Source organism: Protopterus annectens, chromosome 13.part0, assembly GCF_019279795.1.
Source record: "Protopterus annectens isolate FY-2018-M chromosome 13.part0, PAN1.0, whole genome shotgun sequence".
NCBI lineage: Eukaryota > Metazoa > Chordata > Ceratodontiformes > Protopteridae > Protopterus > Protopterus annectens.
Window position 1 is genome coordinate 923,949,943 of NC_056747.1, and position 25,783 is coordinate 923,975,725.

Below are 25,783 nucleotides of genomic sequence, written 5' to 3' on the forward strand. Positions count from 1 at the left end.
CAGAGACCACTCATGAGGCATCAGGACTGACCTGCTTAGTTTGTCTGCAATCATGTTAGATTTCCCCGGAATGTGCATTGCTATTAGAAAAGGGATTGGAAGAGATCTCCCTCTGCCATACTCTCATAGCTAGCTTCTTGACAAAGACAGTAAGATCTGGTTCCCCCTTGTTTTTTGATGTACTAAACTACTGACACATTATCTGTCTGTATTGCAATTGTTCTGGATGGGAGAATGTCTTGAAAGGCCTACAACGCTAGGAGAACAGCTCCCATCTCCAGCACTGATATGCGTCTTGGCCTCTTCGGGAGATCATGTACCTTGGACTGTCCTTCCCAAGTAGTCCCCTCCCACCTGAGCTGGGAGGTGTCCATGGTCACCGTGGCCTTGGGAAGGGAAAGAACAAAGGGACAGCTTTCATGGAGCTGGTTTGAATGAATCCACCACAAAAGACATCTTTTGCAATGTATGCTGGAGTGATCTTGATTGGCATGGATAATGGGTTTTGGAGAATGAACCACTGAGTTGATTGAAGGATTCTCATGTGGAAACTGGCCAACGGAACAAGGGTGATAGCTGCTACCATGGAACCCAAGGCCTGTAGTATCAGTTGGGCTGAAAGAGATGAATTCTGGATTACTTTCTTGACTTGGGACTGCAGTGTGTTTATTCATGTGAAGGGAAGACAGACAGATTGTGTCCAAATGAGCACCTATGAACTCCACACTCTGTGTTGCGGTGAGCTGAGGCCTGTTGTAATTGATTGTTATTCCCAGATAAGAACACACCTGGAGCAGGTAGCTCATTGCCTGTAATAGTCGATGTCTGGCTGGGGCAGTAAGGAGCCAGTCATCTAGACATGGAAACCTCTGGAATCCCAACAGTATCAAGTGAGCTGCTACCAGTGCCAGGCATTTGGTGAACACCCTGGGGGTTGGGGTGAGACCAAAGGGCAGTGCTCTGAAATGGTAACGATTGGCTCCCAGCCAGAAGTGTAGGCATCTCCAGAAGTACCTGTTCATTTTGATGTGATAGTAAAGCATGCTAAAGATCTACAGAGCACATCCAATCGTCTTTTCACAGCAGAAGCAAAATGGACTGAACCATGACCATCCAGAACTTCATATGTTGAACAAACTGATTTAACTTGCTGAGATCCAGAAATGGCCTCAAGTCTCCTGTCGTTTTGGCACTTAGAAGAATCTTGAGTAAATTCCAGACCCTCTCTGGTCTGATGAGACCACTTGGATGACTATTTTTTTCTATCAGCTTTTCTATTTCTAGAGATGTTGCTTCCCTCTGACTGAGTGGAAGATCGCACATTTTCTTCATAACTGTGGGAAGAGATAGGGAAAATGGTACTGTATAAATTCTGGATATAATACTCTGGGCCCACAAATCTTTTCTGATATATAGCCAGGCTCTCTGGTGCAGGGATAAAAAAAACACAGATTGCTTCCAGAGAGGGACAGCTGGGTCTCCCTTCAGGAATGCTGATATGGCATATCTGAAAAAAAAAATCTCCAGATCCCTAGTTCTGTGGACCATCTCTGCAGCAAGGATGGCATGTTCCAACTGAGTTTCTCCCCTCTGTCTAAGGGGGAACTACCTCTGCCTGAACCCTGGAAAGGACCCTGGGACTTATTAAACCACATCTTTCTACCACATCGCTGGTTCCTACTGAAGGGCCTTTGAGGGAAGAAAAACATACATCCACAACAGACAGAGTCTTTCCTTCCTGTTCACATCTGGGGAGTGTGAGAATATCCTTGGGGGCAAAGAGAGATCATCTGTCAAAGGGTGCATTGATGAATGAACACATAAATGGTTCCACAAAATGACATAAGTGCATCCAGGCATATTTTCTGATGCCTATGCCTGAACCCGCCACCTGTGAGGTACCTTCCATAGCACGGAAGATCAACATTATGGATGCATTTGAGATAGATTGGAGGGTGGCCATCTGCAAGGAGATTCTGTTCCCATCCTCAGAGGAGATGAACCCTGAACGAGATTTGGCAAGTTCCTTGATCAAATCTCTTTTCAGTCTTGTAAAATGTGCCAATTAATTCAGTGACCCAAGGACAAAGGTCGCTGAAGCATAAACACTCTTCTCAAATCTGTCCAACACCCTAGACTCTCCATTAGGGGGATGAACAGAAGAACACTGTTCTGCCAGTTTCTTCTTTGTAATTGCAGTCACAACCATGGAATCAACTGGTACTCCCTTGTTCCAGTGTGCACGGTCTTTGGGGGGGGGGGGGCAATGATTTTATCTGGTCTTTTAGGTATTAGCTCAACAATGTCTAGCTCCTTCAACAGTCACCAAGAGACGAAGTCAATGAGCTTATTGTTCAAGGGGCCACCCAAAAAGTAGATGGGCCAGGCCCAACAGCCTTCAGGAACACTGATTCTTCCTGGGAGGGGGTATCGGAAGACCAACCAAGAGCTCCAGGAATTCTCCAAAGACATCATCAGGTGGTGATCTGGGGGACCCCTTCCCCTCATCGAAATAAGTGTCATCTGTGAGAGATTCTTGAGTGAAATTTAAGTGCCTCCTCTTGCACAGCCTCTTTTAAGGGACTTCTTTAGTGGGGTGTTCTTGGGAAGTGTCTGACGACAATGCCTTGATGGACTGGCTGGAGGCTTGCTTGAGTTGGCTGTCCCAGTGGAAGAGACGGCTGAGGCTCAGAACACAGAACAATATGAGGTAGGGTTGTCTGATTTGAAGGGGGCACAGATGTCTGTTCTCTAGTCATACAGAAAATCCTCTCCACAACCTTGAAAGCAGAATGCCTAGGGGAAACAGAAGTTGATGGCTTGGAAGCTGGAATCTCTTGGATCATTGGCTCCTGTAACCCCATCCGCACTCCACTGAGGATGGAGTCGGACCCAAACAATCCAGCGCCAAGGCTCCAAGTGGGAGAGATGGCTCTGAAAGTTTCAGAGTCAACTTCAAGCCCCTGGATCCAGCACTTATACTTTGACTCCGAGAGTTACCTGGCTATGAAACAATTAGTGTTGGTTGGCACAGGGGAGCTGTCAGAGTCGAAGGTAAACATTCTTGGTATCTGAAGTAGACACCCCTGGATCTCGGATCTGATGGCTCTGAAACAGAAGGAAGGAAAGGAAAAGGAAATACCAGAGGGGAAATGGACAGACGTTGGAACTCAGGTCCGGAAGGGGTTGGAGCCGTGGGATTCCCTATCTGTATCTGTGCTCTGAAAAACTTCCTCATCATCCTCTCCATGTCTGCTTCTGAAAAGATTCTGGAGGATCAAAGAGAGGATGTAGTGGAAGAAGGCCTAGAATGCCTTCAAGGCAACTCTTCTAGGTATGGAGTGAGGAGCCTGGATGAAATCAGATCCAATGGAAGGGGTGGGGTATAGATTGGAGGAGACCTTGGTTTTTGAGATGTTGGCTCTGAGAATGATGGATATGACTTTTTCTGAATCTTAGCAGGGGCCACTGTTGAGGGAGCCAAAGCTGACGTCTAGGATCAATCTGGAGACCTTTTCCAGGGCTTTTGATTTCTCTGACTTTTTAGAAGGGATTTGAGCCCCAGCCACCGAAAAAGAAGATATAGAGGGCAGGAGACCCCACAGAACTAATTTGTTCTTGTGGTCAGTCAAGGCCCTAGTATTAAATACGGAGCAAATGTAAACAGTTGACATCAAGGTTTCCTGGATACAAGCAATATTGTGGGCATCAGAATCTGGGATCTTATGCCCACAGGAAACATACTTTTTAAATCCAGAGAGTTTCTCTGACATCTCAAAACTGCTACAAACAATATGCAACAAGTTCCAAGACGTATTATGCTAGCAAAAGCTATAAGAAAACAACTTATCTATTCAAACAGAAAAAAAAATATTTTATTAAAGGGAAGAAAAGAAAGGAAGAGAAGGAAAAACTACCAAAAATTGTAGACAAAGTACTTGAAAGAGTACAAATGGATACTAGCAATAGCAATGAGAGAAGTACCAAAACAGTAACTGACACTAAAAAGGGGAAAGAAGAATTAGTTAAGACACTAAAATATGGGAGAGAGGAAGAAGAAAGGTAATATAATAAATGTAATTAACTTACAAGCACCAGCAACAAGGAAAAGTCCGAAGACCACAAAAAAAAAAGCTTCAAAAGATAGAAATCCATGTCTGATACCTAATGGCAGCAAACGAGATCTGAGGTACATCAGGTTGGCGGGGAATTATGGATAAAGGGAGGAGCTTGACAGTTCTAGGATCCGATGATTTGGCAGAAGCAACAGAGTCAGATCTCGGTCTCAGATCCGAACCCATCAGTGCAGGAACGAATGAAAATGACATCATCAAATCTTTGATTTCTTCGCAAATTGATTCAGGTTGCTTAGATTCAAAATTGGTCTCAGGTCCCTTGCATTTTTTGGCATTAAAAAGAACCTTGAGTAAATCCCGAATCCTCTTTGGTCTGGTGGGACCTCCAGGGTGACTCTTGTCTAGCAGCTTTTGAATCTCCTGAGCTGCAGCTTTTCTCCACTGGGTGGAACATTCTGAAACTTCTTCTACTATTTTGGGGAAATTTGGAAAAAGTGTATGAAATAACCTCTTGAGATTATTATTAGCACTCAAGAATCTTTTGTTACAGAAGCCCAGGCATCCAGGTGCAAAGACAAGTGCCCCCCCAACTGTCTCCAGAAGTGAGCAGTTGGGCAATCATTCAGAAGTCCTGAAAGGGTCTGTCCATAAAACGAATCTCAAAAACCCTGGTTTTGTGGGCCTCCCCTGCCAAAAGGACGATATCTTCCATCTGATGTCCCCTGAACTCTGGAGGAGTTGTCCCCACATGAGTCCTGGAAAGGTCCCCGGTATTTACAGAACCACATTTTCTTACCTTCTCTTTGCCTCTAGGAAAAGGACTGTTGAGGAGTAGAAAAACATACCCCTATGGCAGAGAGGGTCTGTCTATCCTGTTTCTTTTACAGAAGGTCAAACAAAGACATTCTATCAAAGGAAGCATTGTTGAAAGAAGACCTGAAAGGCTCTCCAAAGAGAGGTGAAAAGTCAGCAAGCAAAGGAGAGTAGTAGTGTTGAAACTGAATTCATCCTCAAGTCTTGACGAGTACCTTCACGAGGTGGACCCTGGATTCACAAAATCTCACCAAGGTGACAGTGACATATAGACTGTATTTATACAGCATATATCATAGACAGAAGTAGGTTAAAAACTAAAAAAGATAGCTGGGTGCACAAGACCCAGGATAAAAAGGTGCCCAATCCTGGCAGGCACTCTGGTGCCAGGACTGGAAAAGATGACAGTGTAGAATCTTCAAAATACAGAAACATCCCTACAATGGGGCCAGGCCAGGCCCAGGGGAAGGATGGCCCCCTGTTGTAGAAGGAAGTAGCAGTCCACAAAAATCACAAAAACTGATAGGCCAAAGAATAGCCATAAAGACAAAATGGACTATTGAGGATAAGAAAGAAATTATGTATTGTTACTATTATGCAAAATGCCCAGAATTTCCAGACACAAGATATACAAAACAATTGAGAGAGAAATTAGAGGAAAGAGAAATACTTCCGGAAGAAAAACTGTCAGAAGCTTCAAATGAAAATTTGTGTTCATTAATACAACAGATTTGTGAGAAACAGTATATAGATCAAGAAACCTTGATCTGTTTGGAAAAAGAAGCATCTGAGGAAGTGCGAAAATATAAACAACAAAACCAAGAGATACTTGAAAGTATAAAAAAGAAATATGAACGTGGGAAAAAAAGAGAGATTTCATATGGTGCAACATTTATGCGAAGGAAAAAGCCAAATTAATTAATGTAAAGAGGGCAGCCTTAAAGATATTTGAAGAGAAATACAGGCAAAGGCACCCGGATATGGAAAATCTCACAATAAAAAAGATAATATCACTAAGATGGAACGTAGAAAAGAAGATCAATAAAGTAGAAGTTATAAAAATAGAAGTTGAAGTTATGGAGTTCCTGCTAAGCAAAGGATTTGATATAGAAGGTCTAACACGGGTTACATCACATCAGGATGGAGTGAGTCCCCAAAGCAGGGAGAAATAGGAAGATCAGGAAATATCTGAAGAAAAAATATGGACATGGGAAAGAAAAAGAGATTTAATATGGTGTAATATCTATGCAAAGGAGAAAGCAAAACTAACCAATACAAAAAGAGCAGCACCAAAGATATTTGAAGAGAAATACAGGCAAAGGAATCCGGACATGGAAAACTTTACAGTACAAAAAATAAGAAGACAAAAAGGAAAAGCAGAAAAGGAGATTAGTAATGGAGAAGTTAAAGAAATAGAAACTGAGGTTATGGAGTAATGCACGGTGAAGGATTTACTGTAGAAAATCTAATTCAGAAAGCACCACAACAGGATAGAGTAATGGATATCCAATTTAAGGGGAAACAAGTGGAATAGGAAGCAATTGGTCAGGTGCCATATGAAGATAATTTGGAGCCTTCAACAGGAAACCAGTATAAATGTCCACTTGAAGCTAGACAGCAAGGGAAGGAACAGAAAACTGTGGAAACTCCGATGCAGTCAATGTTGAGGAGTGACAGACCAGTGTGTTCCCATACAATAGAGCAATGGACAGCACAGGATGAAATTGGTGAGAATGTGTCACTGGAAGCTGCTATAGAACCTTCTATAGAATGCCCGCAGGAATTGGAAAACAAGAGATGTGCCCTCAGTTTGGAAGAAAATGAGCTATGAGAAGAATTGCTTGATTTAATAGACATGGAGAAATACATCAAGATCAATGAAAGAAATAGACTGCAGAAGGTTAATAAAACCCAAAAAGTCAGAAGTCTGATACAACAAATAAACACAGTAATTAGGACTGTTCATAGAGATCCATGTGATATAACAGAAGTAAACAGGATATATTACTGTGCAGCTAAATTAATAACTGATAAAGTTCTACCACAAGAACACAATGTAGTGAGAGAAAGTAAGGGGAGAAATTGAATACCATCATGGAAATATCGAACAGACAAAATTATAAAGCAGTTAAGACAAGAAGTGTCACTGTTAGAAGACTATAGAAGAGGGAATAGATTGACAAAAACACTAAGAAAGATAGATGTGATAAAAGCAATGTGCAATATTAGAATAGACCAGGATCTATCATGCACTATCACAAATAACAAACTAAATATTTCAGCACAGGCAGAAAAACTTAGAAGATACGAAGATAAAGGAAAAGTGCAAAATAAGCAATTTATTGATGACCCAAAAAGGTTTTATAGAGAACTGGGAAATATGGTAAAAGGAATTGAAAGACTGCCAAAAAAAGAAGAAATAGATCCATTTTGGACAAGTATCTATGAAGATCCTGTGGAACATAACAGGGATGCTAAATGGATAGAAGAAGTAAAGGAAAGAATGGGAAGTTTAAAGGTGCAGGATATGACGTGGGATGAAATAACAACCAGAGAGATTGAAACAAAGTTAAGAAAACCCTCTAATTGGAAAACCCCAGGCCCAGATGCAGTACCTAACTTCTGGTTAAAAGTATTAACATCTTTTCACGAAGATTTAGCCATGAGTAAGAGCTATTTATATGCGCACCCAGAACAGACACCAACCTGGCTAACAACAGGAAAAACAATGCTCCCACTTAAGAGTGAACCTGCAAGCTACCATAAAAATTATAGACCAATAACCTGTCTTCCAATGACCTATAAACTATGCACAGGAATTGATGCCGACAGAGTTTATAGTCATTTAGAAGAAAACTCAATTATGGCAATAGAACAAAAGGGCAATAAAACAAAGTCATATGGAACAAAGGATCATTAGTTGTTAAAGTTATAGTGGAGAACTGTAAAAAGGGGAAGAATATAAGTATGGCATGGAGTGACTATAAAAAAGCATTTGATAGTGTCCCTCATTCATGGATAAAAGAGTGCTTAAAAATGTATAAGATACACCCCACACTGATCGACTACATTACAGTGACCATGAAACAGTGGCAGACCACTTTGCAATTAAGCCATGATAAAGGACAAATTGTTATCCCAGGGATAAAAATTCAAAGGGGGATATTCCAGGGTGACTCCCTGTCACCGTTACTATTCTGCCTTGCCCTTAATCCATTAAACTGTTTACTCGACAGCTTAGGCCATGGCTATATTCTGGCTCCTAGAAAACAACAAAGTGTAAAGACTTTTCACCTTCTCTTTGTCGATGATTTAAAACTGTATACCTCATCAGATGAGGAACTGAAAGCACAACTGCAAGTTGTCAAAACTTTTTCAGATGATATAAGAATGTAATTTGGTGTTGATAAATGTGCAAAAGCAACCTTTAAAGCAGGAAAACTGCAACGCCAGGAAAACATCAGTTTGGGACAATAATGTGATATAAAAGAACTTGAGCAAGGAGGAGTGTATAAATATTTGGGAATTGATGAAGGATCAACAATAAAACATGAACAAATGAGAATAAAACTTAGTAAGGAATACTCCAGAAGACTTACATTAATCCTGAAAACAGCACTGACATCTAGGAACAAAATCCAAGCTATAAACCAATTTTCTCTTCCTGTCCTATCCTGCAGTTTTGAAGTGATTGACTGGCCCCAAAACATGTTGGTCAGATTAAATAGGAAAACAAAAACGATGCTTCATGCTCACCAAATGACTTATAAAAATCAGTGCATGCCAAGATTATATATTCCCTGTTCCGAAGGAGGGATGGGCCACCTTGAAAGTGATTATATGTAGAGATCTGCAATCGTGGGACTCCACACATATCTGCTAACCTCACAAGGCTCAAACATAGTGAAAGTTTTGAAACATGAGGAGAATAAATCTAAGATGACTTCTCTGCTTAATCTAGCAGAAGCTTATTGGCGTCAAGCAGGAATGGAACTCGAACCAGAAGTAGATAAAAATCAGGCAGCAACTGAATGTGCCAAAAAAACAAAAGAAAAAATATAAAGTGAAAGATCAGATGAGAAGGCAAGAAATGTGGAAAAAGCATAAATATAGCTGCAAGTATAGAAAACTTTTGGAAGAACCTCATGTTGATCAGGAACAAACACAGGAATGGTTAAGGAGAGGCGAATTCAAACCAAGAGATGAAAGGTTAATATTGGCGACCCAAGATAGTGGGCTGCGTACACGCTGGTTTATAAAGTCCATTGAACATGTGGGAGAAACAGACAAATATAGGTTTTGTAAAACCGAATTGGAAACAGTTGTACACCTCAATGCTGGTTGCGACTTACTAATGGCAGAAGGACTATATATTGAAAGGCATAATAATGTGGCGAGACTGTTGCACTGGGGAGTGTGCAAATATTATGGTATTGAAGTGGCTGAAAAACACTAGAAACATGAGCCACAAAGCATCACAGAAAATGAAGATGTCTACATCACATGGGCTCATCCATTACCAACAGCTCAAAAGATAGATGCTAGAAAACCGGATATAGTCGTCGAAGAAATAAAGACAAGAGTAGCATTGATCATTGAAATTGCCACACCCAGTCAAGTACAGAGAGACACAAAATCATAAAATATCATGATCTGCAGGCAGAAATGAGAGCAATGTGGAAGAAAGATACTCAGACAGTTCCAATGGTAGTAGGAACAACGTGTTTTATAAAAATGAATTTACAATCATATTTAGATATGTTACCAATACCTGTAACTCCATATAAACTGCAGAAGTAGTCATTACTGGGCACACTGCAGGTGCTGTGAAGAGCACTACTGGCTGACATCAAAGATTGAAACAATACTAATTTCATGAACTTTAATCGTAGTTTGACTTAGGAATGGGGGTCCATTCCCATCATGGTATTAGAAACCCAAAAGACTTTGAGAAATTAAAAAAGAGTGCAAAGACAAGTGCCCTCAACTGTTTCCAGAGGTGAGCAGTTGAGCAACCACTCAGAAGTCCTGAAAGGGTCTGTTCGTAAAGGAATCTTGAAAACCCTGGTTTTGTGGGCCTCTCCTGCCAAAAGGATGGCATCTTCTATTTGATGTCTCCCCAACTCTGGAGGAGTTGTCCCCCACATGAATCCTGGAAAGGAATCTGGTATTTACAGAACCAAATTTTCTTACCTTCTCTTTGACTCTAGGAAAAAGGACTGCTGAGGAGTAGAAACGTATTTCCCTATGGCAGACAGGGTCTATCCATCCTGTTTCTTTTACAGAAGTTCAAACAAAGACATTCCATCAAAGGAAGTATTGTTGAAAAAAGACTTGAAAGGCTCTGCAAAGTCCCATAACTGCATCCAGGCATGTCTCCTATTGGCTTTGCCTGAATCGGTCACCTGTGAGGTACCTTCTGCAGCATGGGATATTATCATCATGGACACACTGACAATGGAAAAAAGAGTGGCCAGCTAAGATGAGGACATCTTGTTGTCCTCTACAGACATGGAATCCGAAAGTTATTTGGACAGCGCTTTGTTCAAATTCCTCTGTAATCTTGTAAAGTGCACAAAATAATTCAGGGACCTCATGGCAAAGGTCACCGAAGCAAATGTGTGCTTTCCAAACTTGTCCAACACACATGATTTTCTATTAGGGGGATGGACAGAGGAACTTTATTCTCCTAGTTCCTTCTTCATGGCTGCCACCACAAACATAGCATCAACAGGAACTCTTTTGTTCCAGTGTGGTCTGTCCTTTGGTGGTGCCAAATTTTGTTTAGGAGTCAGGGAACTGGTTCAACACAGTCCAGTTCCTTTCATGCATGGCGAGAGATTAAATCAACAAGCTCATCTGACAGGGAAGTTACCTGAGACATAGATGGGCTAGAACCAAAAACTTTCAGAAAAAAATGACTCCTCCAGGGAAGGCGTATCTGTAGACCATCCACCTTTTTGTTTAAGGATTTCCATGCCGTCTCTGAATGAGACGCCATCCAGTAGAGATCCTTCACCAAAATCAGTACCCTCAGTGAGAGATTCTATAGGGGAATCTATGTGTCTCCTTTTGCATGTTCTTTTTCAGGGGATCTCTTCAGTGGGGTGACATGTAGAGGTATCCGAAGGGAGGGGAAGTTTCTCAATGGGAACTGTCTGGATGCTAGATGGTACTGGTTGTCCCTGTGGAGTAGGCCTGATAGGCTCACAGCTTGGATCTAAAGGGGGAATGGATGCAGGACCCAAGAATGAAACAGCAGTCGACTCTCTTGGTCAAGAGAAAGCCCTCTCTACTAACTCGAAGGTTGAAGGACTGGGAAAATCTGTGGCTGGCTACAATGGACCAAAAAACACTGGAGTTGCCAGGCCCAGACTCTGCCTGGATCCATGCATCAACAAAGGAGTTGGACCCAAGCCGTCCAGTGCCGAAGGGACAAAGATGGTTCTGATAACACTGGGGTGCATCTCAATCCCCCCCCCCCCCGGGTCTGGCACCAATGTTTCAGCTCTGAGACTCATCCTGATCCAAGGAAACCAGACTGGAACTAGTCAGGAAGGCTGCTGGAGTCGAAGACCTAGTCATCTTCAGATCCGACACTGACACTCTCAGGGCTTCCAGTTCCAAAGGCTCCAAAACCAGGAGGACAGATCGGAGAAGGAGATGTCACAAAGTGAGAAGTGGACGGGAGGCTCACGGATCTGATGGGAGATGGAGACAGAATAACTCCCATCTGAATCTGAGCTCTGAGGAATCTTCTCCTCATTCTATTCATGTCGGCTTCTAACAGACTTCTGGAGGACCTAATGGACGAGGTGGTCAAGTGTGGTCTAGACTGTCTCCTCAGCATCCCCTGAAGAAAAGGAGAATGCATCTGAGGAGACAATGATTTGATCATGAAGCCAAGTGAGCATGTTTGAGGTGATTTTGATGGCATGACAATCGGATCCAAGGTTGTTGGATCTGTGTGTTTTTTCCTTGGGATCTGATGAATTCGGATCCAGAGTTTTCTGCATTTTCTGTGGTGGCTCCAATGATAATGGAACCAAAGTAGCAACTTCGGAGAATGGTGGGAGATCTCTTGCGAGATTCCATGGGCTCTGAAGATGATTTTACAAATTTGCCAGGGGGTTGAGCTCCTGAGGAAGAACAGAAAGGAGGAGGAAGTAAACCCTTAAGTACTAATTTATTGCACCTGTCACTCAGAGCTCTTGAATTAAATGCAGCAAAGTTGGAGCAGTTAGTGTTAAGGTGTGCTGCCCTAAGGCAGTAAACCCACTCCTTGTGGGCATCAGATTTGGGAATCTTATGCCCACAGGAAGTACACTTTTTAAATCCTTCTGGTTTTTCTGCCATACTATAAAGAGCAGGATTTAGAGAAAAAGGAGTAGAAATAAAAAGCAGAAGATTTTTCTTTTTTAGGAAAGCAGGCTACCAACAATGGCAAAAGAGAATACCCTCTAAAAGGTAGAAAATGTTAAAAATAGAAAGGTATAACTTATGGTATGTTAGAAGCTACCAACTGGTATGAAAAAGTCAGAAAGTTATAATGTTATAAAGTTCACGATTGGAATAAAAAATACAAGACAGAGATAAACACTTGTGAAATAGGCTGAAATAATTATCCAATATAACGCTCAGACAGGGATATGCATCTGTGCAAGATGGCAGCAAATGAAATCTAGCACACTGTGGTTGACTGAGGCATTATGGGTAAAGGGAGGAACTCGACAGTTAGATCCAAAGTTTAGTGCATGCGGCCGAGTCAGATCCAGTACCCATATATTGAAGAAGAATGAAAAGGGACATCAGATCAGAAAATTAATGATCCCATTTATTCTCATTACAGGTAATATGAACCATGGGGTGAGTAAGGCCTACATATAATCAAATTGGACAGGTTATTTCAAGCACAAAAAGGGAAACTGCCTAGAATTAAAATGGCCTGTAAGAGCAGCTAGCCTAGAACTTACCTATGAACCTATAACAACATATAGTCTTATCACAAAGGTCTCAAAAGTTGTGCAGATCAAAGTCAAAGGCCTATGCAATAAGATCAGTCTGTCCTACATGGATAATAGAAACAGCTGAGTTTTGGAGATATTAGGGTTGCATCTTAGTTGTCTGGAGGTAATGAGGTACTCTTGTCATCAATACTGAGTTTGAAGCAAATGGGATACAAATTATCATCTGCAGATCAGACATGGTTTTTCTGTATGACGAAATGCTTGAAAGGGAAACAACTACCTGAAAAGGAGGGGTTTTCAGTTTTTCCTGTCTTTTTCATGGGGGGTGGGGGTAGGATACTGACAATCAGATGGATACAGTAGTCATAGTAATATAATTGTACAAGAATGCAGCAGTGAAGCAAATCTCCAATTATAGGACAAAGCTATCAGTTTACCATCAGTCTATGTCTCCATCCTCACTTGTGGTCATGATCTTTGATAAGACTCTAAGAATGTAATCAAGTGGTAGAAATAAGGTTTCTTCTCAAGGTTCATGGGCACTCTTTATAACACAGTGAAGAGCTCAACAATCTGGGGAAATCCTGAAGTACAATCACTGCTTGTCTAGGTTAGAAGGAGCAAACTCTGGTGGTTAGGGCACCTAGTAAGACTTAGTGATGATGGCCTCTGTGTAACCCTTTGCCACCACCCCTCAAAAGTATGCCCATCAAGTCCTGGAAGTAAATTCCACAGCAGACCTAAGACATGCTAAAGAAACTGCACCTCTAAGCCTCTCTAAGAATACCTTAGGAACTCACAAAATGATCTGAAGACAGGGAAGTCAGATGTGTCTTGCTCCACTTACTACCACTGTAACTCTCAACAAGATAAGCAGATGAAAAAATAGGTAGATATTCTGAACTATTAACTTCTGATTCATGTTTATGAAGTAGATACCATAAGATAACTGCTTTACACATTTATATAACCCATTTAATTGGTGGAATGTAAAAATAAAAACCAGTAAACTTCACTGTTAAAATGAACTGACCATTACTTTTGCCTAATACCAGTAACATTTTCTTACCAGAAGAGCTAGTGGAGTACTCATTGCTTGTTTCCTTGTCGCTATCTTCTTTTACTTCTGTGAGAGTAGATGCTGAACTAACAGAACAACTAGAGCTGGTAACTCTCTTTTTTCTCTGACGTCCAGCAGAAGGTTTGAATCCTGATCTGTTATGCTCTGCAAACACCTTGCCACCATCCTACAGAACAATTCATGTAGCAAGATTAATCATATTAAAACTAGTAAATAAAAAATACTCAGCTTCAGCACATTATTAACATGACTTACAGAAATTTTTTTTCCTTACCTACTTTAGAAATGACTGGTTTAGCCAAGTGCAATATGACAATAATGAACACATAAAAACTATGTAGTAAAACGTTTTATCATGTCTCAGATCAGATACAGTAATGCGTAATAATAACAGACAAACTTTCCACAATAATTTACAAGACCCATCCAATGTTACACACAAGCTGTTTATTAAACTACTAACTGGAACTTACCTGAAGAAATATCAAGAAAGATTAAACTCCTGACAACTACATGTGCACAAAATATTATCAGTCTTCCTTTGCAATAGATCTATAATGAAATGTAGTACAATCGAGCATGACTTACACTCTGAAATCAAGGGTGAAAAATAATGTTAGGCGGGTCTATATCAAATCTACGAAACTTCAAAAGAGCAAATCCTCTTACATAGACACCAAATAACCGAAACCACACAATGTTGAACGTATGGAACAAAAACTAAAAAAAAAAACCCCAAATCCACAGACAAAATTAAGTAAGGTCTTCAACCCCCACACCCCCCCTCCTTAAATATGCCAATGCCGAGATTGCACCACAGTGGGGGAAACGACAAAGTCCCGACAATGGCCCAGCTCTTCTGGCCATTCGACATTCTGTGGTTTCGCTTATTTGCAGTCGATGTAAGAGAGTTCACTCTTTTGAACTTTCAACTTCCTAATATAGACCCATGTTAAGCACCCCTTTGACATAAAGAAGGTGCTTAACAAAATTTTGTTAACCATTTTTACAGTTGTTACGCTTTAGTATTATGGTAAGGCATAAACAACAGCAAGAAGATAATGCTGAAAAGCTGAAAGAGTTTTAAAATCTGTTTTAAAGGTGTGATATACATAGTAATGGCACAGTTTTTTGTTGTGTGTGCCAGTGTAAAGTATATAACAGTTTTTTAAAGCTGCTACAGGATCAGAGATGAACTTCACTTATGGCTGCTGTCTGAGGCAACAGTGTGTGTGCTGACAACTTAGAATGATCCAAATTCCTTAGGGCTTCCACAGTTTCTATTCCTGATATTTTCATTTTTTCCTGACTCATACTACACTGAAGCAGCTAAAAGTCCATACACTACAAAGAATTGTGTGGAAGTAACAATTGTTATAGCTTTCAAAACTGCAAAACACTTAGTACTCCTACACATTTTTTTACATTTATTACACTGAACTGGTAAAGCTCCACATACTTGCAAATCTCTTCAGTTATAACCAGGCAGTATGAAAGGATGTCAAAATTCATCTCTTGAGCTGAATTTGTTGACTTGTATTTGTTGAACACACAGAAATTGTGATACAACTGCACCCTTAATCACAATCCACCCTATCTATCTCCATAAAGTGAGACATAAAATATCAATGCATTAATTCTTAAATATCTAAACCATACTTCTCAACTGTACAGATTTTTGCAGAATATCCAGATTTTTGGCTCATATTTTTTGGTCTATTTTTCATAAAATTGCGTTTTTCTGGCAAGTTACTGGCAAATAATTCAAGATTTAAGTTAGAAAATAATGACAAACATTCAGACTTCATACCCTTCAGAAAATCCATGCTAAAGCAAAACCTGCTATTCTATCAACATTCTAAGTTTGTAAGAGCAATGTTTAAAAAAATTGTCCCTACATTTGGGCCTTTGTACCACTTTTATTTATGGCTTTGTCCAGATTTAGGTTGGGAGGTATGATCTAAACTTTAACCCTGGCTCTGTGGCATACAGCAACAAACTGTTGACTATAAACAAACAGCAACAAATACAAAAGTTACTATTTTGTACCCACTTAATATTCTTCAGCTAGATCTGCCCTAAAGATGACAAGAAGTTTGGTAATACAAAATGTTAAATTATTTACAATTTATTTTAATCACAATGGGTTCTAATAGAAAAATATTACCCCCTAGTTTCATATTCCTTTTCTAGCATGTTACACCACCTACTAGCTTTTCAACTGCTGGATACTGCTTGCTTCCTGACAGGGTACTGCCAAATAAAAATTTGGATAATCAGCAGTCTCTCATAAAATTTCAAGTAACCAGTGATCAATTACCAGTAACCTTTTTGATTAACCTTTCTAGAAATAGTAGTACATTAAGTTACAAAAACTTTCAAAAAAGACACTTCCAAAATATAGTTAGAAATTCAGTTTGCAAATATTTTCATAAAACAGACAGGAATCACCATTATAGTTATTTGCATGTTTTTTTTTTTTACTTCACTGTGATTTTTTAACACACCTTTATTGAATTATCACTTGTGACATAGGCAATTTTACATTTATATAAAAGTAATCAAACTGTCTTAGCAAATTAACATTAACAAACATTATGCTTCACATACACTGCTATGTATTACATAACCTAAGCAACATTATGTAAATTATTGAATTACTGACCCTTTTTTAAATAAGAAACATCTTTATTAAGTCATCACTTACACCAAAAGCAATCATACATTTATATAAATGAAAAAAAAAAAATCACACCAACACAATCCTAGCTGCAAGCATTATACACTGCAAACCATACTGACACACTCCCAGTTGCAAACATTATACATCACTTATAATCTACCCAATCATGTTTAGTCAAATATTACATAAATCATTTTAAGTCCTGTTTTCTTTTAAACCTCATTGCTCTCCTGTATGTATTGTTCTCACAATTCCCATTTCTTCCTAAGTAGTTTGCTCCTACCCTTTTCTAAAGATCTCAGTTCCAGTTGTTTTATCTCTGTTACTATACTCACTACTTCTAATAAAGATGGTTTGGATTTTTATTTTTATTTTGTAGTAATTGCTTTTTTGGCAGCCACCATAATTAGACACAGCAAGGCCTTACCATATCTAGGCAATTCTGATTTTGTATCGTAACTCAGAAAAATCCTCTCTCCATCACACCAATCTGCCCACCCAGCATCAGCAACACTGTATCCCAAAGGGAATCCTTAAAGTTGCCCAACCCGCCGCACTTTCAGAAAATATCTTCCTAAGTACCTCTTTCGTCCCCATCACACCTTCAACATTTGCTGTCTACCTGAGGAAAAATTCCATGGAGCCTACTTGGGGTATAAAATTATCTATGTAAACATTTCTAAGCAAAAATCCTAAATCTTCCAGATTTTGTTACATATTTGGGAGACATACATATATCCTCCCATTATTTCTTTGTGAACTGCTTATCCAGTCTCTCTTCCCAATCCTTTCTAACCTCCTCTGATTGATTCTTATAGTTATCATACAATATTTTATATACTCTACGAATTATTCCTTTTTAAATGGCAGCTTTGGCTCTAGATTCTACTAAAAACTATACCAGGGCTGCACTTTCATTTAGGACCCCCCCCCATTTTTTTCTCTTTGTCTATACTCTGATATCAATCCTTGATAGAGAACGCAATCTATAACCTGCAGTCCAAATAAATTCTTGGCCTCTTCCCATTCAGTTACCTTTACCTCTCTAGTTATTTGCTCCCAATACCTTGGTTCCTTTGCCAGTTTTCTCCAATAAATTCCAGCCCCCTATTGCCTATATCTCTAACTGCAGTCATCACTATTGGCAGAATCCTCTTTCTCCATTCCCATGTTGGCTTAGTTCTTAGAATACTTTCTGCTACTTTATGGATATAATATTCTGTATGATTACTGTTATTCTCCTTAAAGGCCTGCATCCAAAATCCCAGTCTCTCTTTGTTTCTTCAACCTATTCCCTGTTTCAACATTATCCCTTTCCACTTTGAATTTTGTGCTGTGTATAGCAGCCTTAACTGTGTAGCTTTGAAATACCCCTTCAAGTTGGGTAATCCAAATCCACCCTGTTCTGCTGGAAGAATCAACTTATCCCACTTGATTCATGCCGTTTTCCCCTCCCAGATAACTTCCTTCAGCTCTTTACTAACTACTATCCACAAGATCTCTTCTGGTTGATAAAAATATGCCTGACCTGTGTATAATACTAAAGGGACTAAAAACATTTTGACTGCTTGTATCTTACTATCCACACCCATATAACAAAGCTTCCATTTTCTCAGTTTTTGTATCATCTTTTGTTTAGTCTCTTCCCACATATCCTTAGCTGCCACACCAGAATAATTTTAATCCATAATCCTAAATACTTCATTTCATCAAGTCCCTATAAATACGGATATCGCCGAACCAATTCATGTGTGGGTACATAATTTACTGCTATTGCCTTTGTTTTAGCTTCATTAATTTTTATATCCAGAAAAGATCTGAAACTGTCTCAAAATATTTCACAACACTGTAATGTCTCTTTCTGGTTTTGTCAGGTATAAAATAATATCATCTGCAAATACAGCCAGATTTTCTTGACTACCATACCAATTATATCCTTGAATTTCTGAGTCCCTTATTTTCTTTGCCAGTGGTTCTAAACATAATGCAAATAACAAAGGGGAGAGAGAACACCCCTGCATGGTTCCTCTGCTCAAGCAGAAATTATCAGAGAGAACCCCACCCACTTTAATGTTCGCCTCCAATCCCTCATATAACCTCCTAATCAACCTTATAATTTATTCAGGAAATCCAAATGCTTCCATTGTCCTGCTCATAAAGTCCCAGCTTACTTTATACAGACTTTCACAGATTTTCCAAAATATTTCTAATACCTCTACAGGATTTCTTATTACCTTCCTTGTTATAGGCTCCCTAACCTTGGCAACAGCCCTTTCCACTTTCTGTTGCCTGAGTCATTGTGTTAAAAGTTTTTGTGCTCTATTGTTATTATCAAAAAACAGATGCTTAACAGCAATCTTTCTAAACTCGTGCATATTATCGAGGTAATCCCTTATGTTTTGCTTAGCATTCTGCAGTTGATCCTCTTCTTGTTCTGTGAGATTCCCCCTATTCTGCAATACTTTCTCAGTCCCTCTAAATAATTCTTGTTACTTCTTAACAATAGCTCCCTTTCTTTTATTTCCATCCTATTTTTAAACTTCACATTAATTTTATCCCACTCCCTAGCTATATTTTCAGAAGAAATGTATATCCTCTCTAACTCCTGAATAACCTCCACTACCCATTCATTGAATTCCTCTCTTTTGAATAGACAGGTGGGAAAGCGCCAATGTCTCATTTTTAATTCATCACCCTGTGTGTTTTATTTTAGTTATTATTGGTTCATGATCTGAAATAGTTATTTGGTGCGTATCAAGACCTTCAATTAAATGCACGTGTTCCTGTGAAATGTAAATACTGTCTAGCCCAGTGTTTATATCTTGGGGAATAATATGTAAATTCACTCTGAACTCCTATTACTGAATTTACATCTTCCATACCAAACAGTTTCATAAATTTCTTCAAAAATGAACCCTGCTTTGTTATATGTTCCCTTCTGGGCCTCCGAAACACATCTTCACTGTTGCAAATCAAATTCCAGTCCCCACCTATAAGTGATATTCCTTGCTGAAAACTAATAATTTCTCCCAGAACTTTCTTAAGCTCCAACAGGGAGGGAGGGTGCCCTAATGGTTAAGGTGTTTGCCTTACAAGCACAAGGTGCAGGGTTTGAGTCTCACAAGGGATAATTGGCTATGCTTAAAATGGCTCACAAGGGCAGTTAGCTTAGTGCCAACCTATGCAATAACCTATGCAATTATAGCAGTTTTAGGTGGAATATAAATACATGCCTGTGCAATCCTCCTCCCTTGCCAGTAGCCCCTTAGCATTCCAAATCTACCATTATTATCTGTTTTACCCTCTTTTATCACTATTGGAGCTCCTCTTGCAATTAATATAAGTACTCCTCTTTTCCTTTGTCCCTAGTATTCTATTGAATAACCATCCTGAAAAACTTTTATCAAATTCACATGTTCAGTTCTTTCTAAGTGCGTCTCCTGTAACATAGGTTCATAGGTAGGTACTAGGCTATTGGCCCTAGGGCCTATATAAGCCTAGCCAAAAGGTACCCTGGCTTTTGCCACCCGAGAAAATTATTTTCCTGTGCCACTGTCGAGCAGAGCCACAGAAGTGATCCCCGGGGTGAATTTTCTATCTCCCATCCAATCATCAAGATTTTTCTTGAAGAGTGCTAATGAGGAGCTTTGTTTGATATAGATAGGAAGTTTGTTCCAGAGTATGAGAAGTCTCTGGGACAGGAATCTATCCCTCCAGCATGTTCTGTTTATTCTGGTGACAAGGTTTAGGTCGCTAGAGCGTGTAGCTCGGAGGGATTGGGATTTCTTTAAGTGGAGCATGGCCAAAAGCTCTTGGTTTGACATAGCTTTGTGTGATAGGTAGAGATCACCTCTGAGTAGGCGATATGCGACGGAGTAAAACTGCAGATTTTTGAGACGGTCTTCATAGGTCATCTGTTTGAGACCAGTAATCCTCTTTGTGAGGTATTTCTGCGGCCTTTCCAGTTGTTGTAGATGTCTTGTGAGGTACATACCAAAAGGGGCATTGTATTCTATAATGGGTCTAATGAGTGATGAGTAGAGGGGAACAATGACCTCTTTTTTCTTGGATGAGAAACCTTTTATGATGAGGTGTGCCACATAGAAGTATTTCCTGACTACTGTGACGATGTGATTATCAAAGGAGAGACTACTGTCCACCTGTGTCCCAAGGACTCTTATCACACTTTCCGTGTTAAGTAGACTACCGCCTATGTGGTAGTTCATGGGTACAGAGTTTTTACCAAAAGGGATGACAATGCACTTTTTGGCACTGAGCTTGAGGCCATGGCTTTGACACCAGGCATCTGTCTCAGTGAGGCCCTTTTGTAGGATGTCCACATCTTTTGGAATTTTGATTATGGCTCCTAGTTTGCAGTCTGTGAACTTTGTTAGCCAAAGACCTTCTGTATTAGCCTGTACTTCAGAGAAGCAGATACCAAACAGGAGAGGATCCAGGACTGAACCCTGTGGTACTCCACTTGTCACTGGTCTGAAGTTGGATTTGGAGTCTGCTCCTTTCACAGTGTGGGTTGCCCATGTTGGTAATAACCAGGTATAGGATCTTGTGACATAGGGATTTATACCTAGTTTAGTGAGTTTATCTATAATTCCAGAGTGGAGGATGGTTTTGAAAGCCTTGGCAAGATCTAGATAGGCTGTGTGAACCACCTTACCCTTATCTACGGCTTTGGTGACCGCTTCATAGAAGTCTATCAGGTTTAGGAGACACGATCTGCCTTTTACAAACCCGAACTGGGTGGGGTCCTGAGTTTGGAGATTACCAATGTCATTGTTTATAAGTTCCATGATGATACGTTCCATAGCCTTGCAGACCAGGCTCGTCAGGCTAATGGGGCGGTAGTTTCCAGGGTCTGTGCTGGCTCCCCCTTTGTGGAGTGGGATAACCATTGCTGTGCACCATTCAGTGGGCATATAGCCTGAGGTGAGGCTATGATTGAACATGGTACTTAGGTGGGGTGCCAGTTTGTTGTGTAGTTTATGTAGAACACAGCCTGGGATGTTGTCAGGTCCCATGGATGCTGTGTTCTTGGCTTTGGAGAGTGTGTTTTTTACCTGTGCAGCCGTGATTACAAAAACCTTGCATTTTTCCGGTACAGAGATGGGCCCTTTAGGGGATGGGGGGGGGGTAAAGTTAGCACTGAACCTATCTGCCAGGATGTTGGCAATATCAGTTGGTTCTGTATATTTAGTGCCATTGTGCTGTAACTCAGAGCAGATCTGAGTGTTGCCATTGAAATTCTTGACATAGCTATAGAATGCTCTGTGGTTGTCTTTAGAGTCAGTGGTGATTTTGTTTTCGTAACTAGCTTTGGAGGATTTTATGAGGGATCTCAGCTTCTTACTGAGGCTGACCAGGGAGTTCCTCCAATCATGGGATTTTACTCTTTTTTGCAACAGTTTCTTTCTTCTGTTGTAGAGTTTGTTTATGGCAGGGGACCACCAGGTTGACTTCCTTTTTTTGGAGGATAACATCTTGGTTCTGTTAGGGATTGCACGATCCATGCACTTGTGTAAGTGCTTATAAAGTGCATTTGTGTAGGATTCAGCAGTCATACCTCTATTGTCCGTCAGCATGGGTGTCGTGAAGTTTGCCACTTCTGTCTTAAGAAGCGTGAAGTTGGCTTTGGAAAAATTTTTTACGGTGGTTTCCCTAATGGGGGATGGGGGAGGGATATGGATGTCTAGGGTGATTAGCTTGTGGTTAGATCTGACCAATGAGGAATTGACCTCTGGTGTGGAGCACCGGTTGCCCATGTTGGTAATAACAAGGTATAGGATATTGCTGCCCCTGGTGGGGGTGGGGAGAAGTCGATCCAAGGCATTGGAATTTATGAATTTCAGAAAACGTTGAGCACAAGAGTTGGTGCATGAGTAGTTTTCCCAGTTAATGGTGGGGTAGTTGAAATCGCCCATTATTAGGGTGTTAGGTTGTACCCTAATATTTTCCAGTGTATCAAGAAATGAGGAGTGGGAATCCTGGGGCATGGTGGGGGATCTGTAGCAAGCTACAGTTTGGGTTGCAGTCTTGCCCAGAGTTAGTTGCACTTGGATAATCTTGGATGCATTATGCTGAGCAACTAGCCTGGAGGTGTGGATATCCTTAATGAATATGGACACGCCTCTCCTTTAGTGTTTCGGTCCAGGTTAGGTGGCCGAAAGGTGTGGTATGAATTATAGCCTGGCAATGCAGGGGTACCCTCTGGAGCCTTGAACCAGGTCTCTGTCACTGTACAGATGTCGATGTTCTCCATTTTAAGGAGTGCCTCGAGTGAGTGCATTTTGAGGTTTAGACTTCTAGCATTGAGTAGCAATACCCTCAGATTCTGCTTGCTTGTACCTGTTACGGTGGTGAATTTTTCATTTGAACCTTGCCTAAAAAAGGCACTATAGGGGTGGTTAGAGCCTTAGCCAGTATCCAGAATCCCAGGGGCGAAAGGTGCAGGCCATCTCTGGCAAAGCATCGTGGTTTGTCGATCATGTCATCCCAGGCAAACAGATACTGGATCCTCTTAGAATGACACCAGAAGCTTAGCCAATTGTTGAAGTCAATCATTTTGTCCTTGTACTGTGGTATCATTCTGGGTGATGACAGGATGCTACTCAGGGCTAGGGTCATACCTGCCTGGACTACAAGATCGGACAGCTCCTCCATGTCCCTTTTCATGTGGTCCAGGGAGGTACGTCTCAGGTCATTCACACCAACATGGACAATGACAGAGTCATATTTGTACTTGTTGTGGAGTGACCTGAGTGCGTGCATTATGTGGCGGATCCTGGTACCCGACAGGCAGCTGACAGTAACTTTCTCCTTGTTTAGCCTGGTGAGTGGAACATCAGTGTACCTGACTATAGAGTCACCTATGACTAGAGGGTTGGGTATGTTGTTATGTCTTATGGGCTGTGGTTGACTGCACACTGAGTTTGTGGGCTATGTGTCATTTGGGTTGTGTTGGGGGATGGAGGTTGCTTGTGTTTCTGCTTTGGAGGTCCCTGTTGCTTGGGCAGGTTTTTACTGAGAGCCTCCACGAATGTAGGTGTGTGTTTTGTGTTTCTATGTGTGTGTTTTGGTGGTGTAGGTTTTGTGGGACTATGTGATGAGTGTGGTGTGGTGCAAGTGTTTACCTTCTCCTCTTGACTGTCTAGTCCAGTCTTGGGTGAAGAGAGCTTTGCTTTCAGTTTGCCTATATAAGTGCATCTCTCACAGGTTGTAGTGTTGGGTGGTAGGAGGAGAGGGTTTTCTGTGTGCATGAGGCAATTGTTGCATTGCCTCAAGATGCCCAGATTCATCAGGTAGACAAGAGAAAACACCGGGAGCTGACCCTTAGACATGCCTGGATAGGTGCTTATTTGTTAAGTACTAGAAACTGTTTTCCTCTAGACAAGTGAGGACAGTTGAGTGCTGTAGTAATTTGTAGCTTATTTAGTGCTTACAACGAGTTCTGAACAAGTGCTGAGCTCAAAGAAATAGACTTGAGTGCTGAAACTAAAAAACTGGTGAGTTCTAAGAAACAAAATTAAGCTAGAAGGCTTCCCTCCAACATAGAAAGGCTTGGGGGCACAGAAGCCCACAAACAGTCCTGGGCACAGCAAATCTGTATCCAGACTAGACTACACACAGGAAAGGCTTGAAACAAACAAGCTTTAGAAAAACATTTTTTTTTTAAGTGGAAAGAGAGAAAGGAGGAGCAGAAACTAAGTGGATTGGCCTTCTCAAATGTTCTCCCTGTATTAGGTAGAATGAGGTAAAAACACTAGACTGGGAGGAGTGTCCCAGATCAAATTTACAGTAGGGGTGGGCAACTGCAAATCCACCAACTATAAGAACAGCATACAAATAGGGAGGGAGGTTGGGAATCAAACTGCAGAAATGTTTCTCACAGCAGAAAAGCAGCAGTGAGCCTTTAAATGAAAGTTTTAAACAGATAAAGGAGCCTCTAGAGAAAGCATTTAACTGCAAACAAGTTATCAGAATCAAACAACCCAAACAAATGCTTAATAAAAGTGGACAATTTCCAGTTAATACCTCACACACAGTGAAACTAGCTAGAAAAGTATGCAGCAGACAAAGTGCTATAAATAATTTGAAAAAATAAGCAAAAAAAACAGGATACTTAATTTATATATTATAGATCAGAGTTTGCTCAGTGTCCTTCCTTCGATTACCTCACTCTGCATTTTTTAATATAGTTCACTATTTCTTTTTTGTATTTATCTGTGACACCAGTGACATTTAAAGACATTACAGAAAGCATCACTACATTAAAAAGTTATTATTCCCACCTTTTATGTATAACACCTTTTTGTTAAATATCTGCTTACAGCTTTTGTGTTACATGCATACACTGTTTGACAGGTTGAAGGTGTATACAGTTGTTTCTTGTCATATCCATTTCAGCCTATGCCACATCTTACAAAACATTTCTGTTTTACTGAAAGCCTTCAAATAAACAAAACAAAAAAAACACACCCCAATACCGCCCTAAAACCTATTAACTTAATACTAACACATAACACTAAGTACATCTTCAAATACTGACATTTTACCCTCCTAACAGGAACAAAGTCCCAAACTGACAGCCACTCTCACAGTCTTGAGTAAACTTAAAATAAAGGTTAAACATGCTAAGATGCATGGTGCAGCCTGTGTTTCTACTAAGTGCTAACTGGGTTTCTTTTCTTTACAGCTCTCCCAGCTGAGAAAACCCCGAATGCTTTCAGAGAACATTATGTCCTAGCCAAATTCTCTTCTCGTTTTTCTTCTTCTGCCAATCACTCTCCACCAGCCTGTAGCCAGTTTCTCTTTATCAGATTGTCTCCATGAGAACCAGGCAATCAGTTTCTCTTTATCAGGTTGTTTCCATGGAAACATGAAGACCAGCTGCAGAACTGCTACTGAGCATACAAGTATTTGCTAGAAAAAAGCCTCATAATATTCAATATTATTTTTCATTTACTTGCTTACTCTTAAAACTTATTACTAAATCAATCTAAGGTCCTTAATCCATTTTCCCATGCAATACAGAGAAAAAGCACATTATTTTTTCTCTTGTCATGCTCTTTTAACCAGGTTCTTTTCAATGCATTGCCTACATTTCTTAAAACTGAGCAAGAAGGGATAAAGAAAAGAAAAAAAAAACAGC

At 40.4% G+C, this 25,783-nt stretch overlaps 1 protein-coding gene across 1 annotated transcript in view; it reads right to left on the minus strand.

The window, feature by feature from the left end:
* The window catches only part of EZH1 (enhancer of zeste 1 polycomb repressive complex 2 subunit), a 3,086,757-nt gene that overhangs the window by 1,123,347 nt on the left and 1,937,627 nt on the right, over window positions 1-25,783 (minus strand). The window contains exon 10 of the mRNA XM_044054680.1: window positions 13,926-14,103. Within this exon, the coding sequence (XP_043910615.1) occupies window positions 13,926-14,103 (178 nt within the window). The remainder of the gene's footprint in view (window positions 1-13,925; window positions 14,104-25,783) is intronic.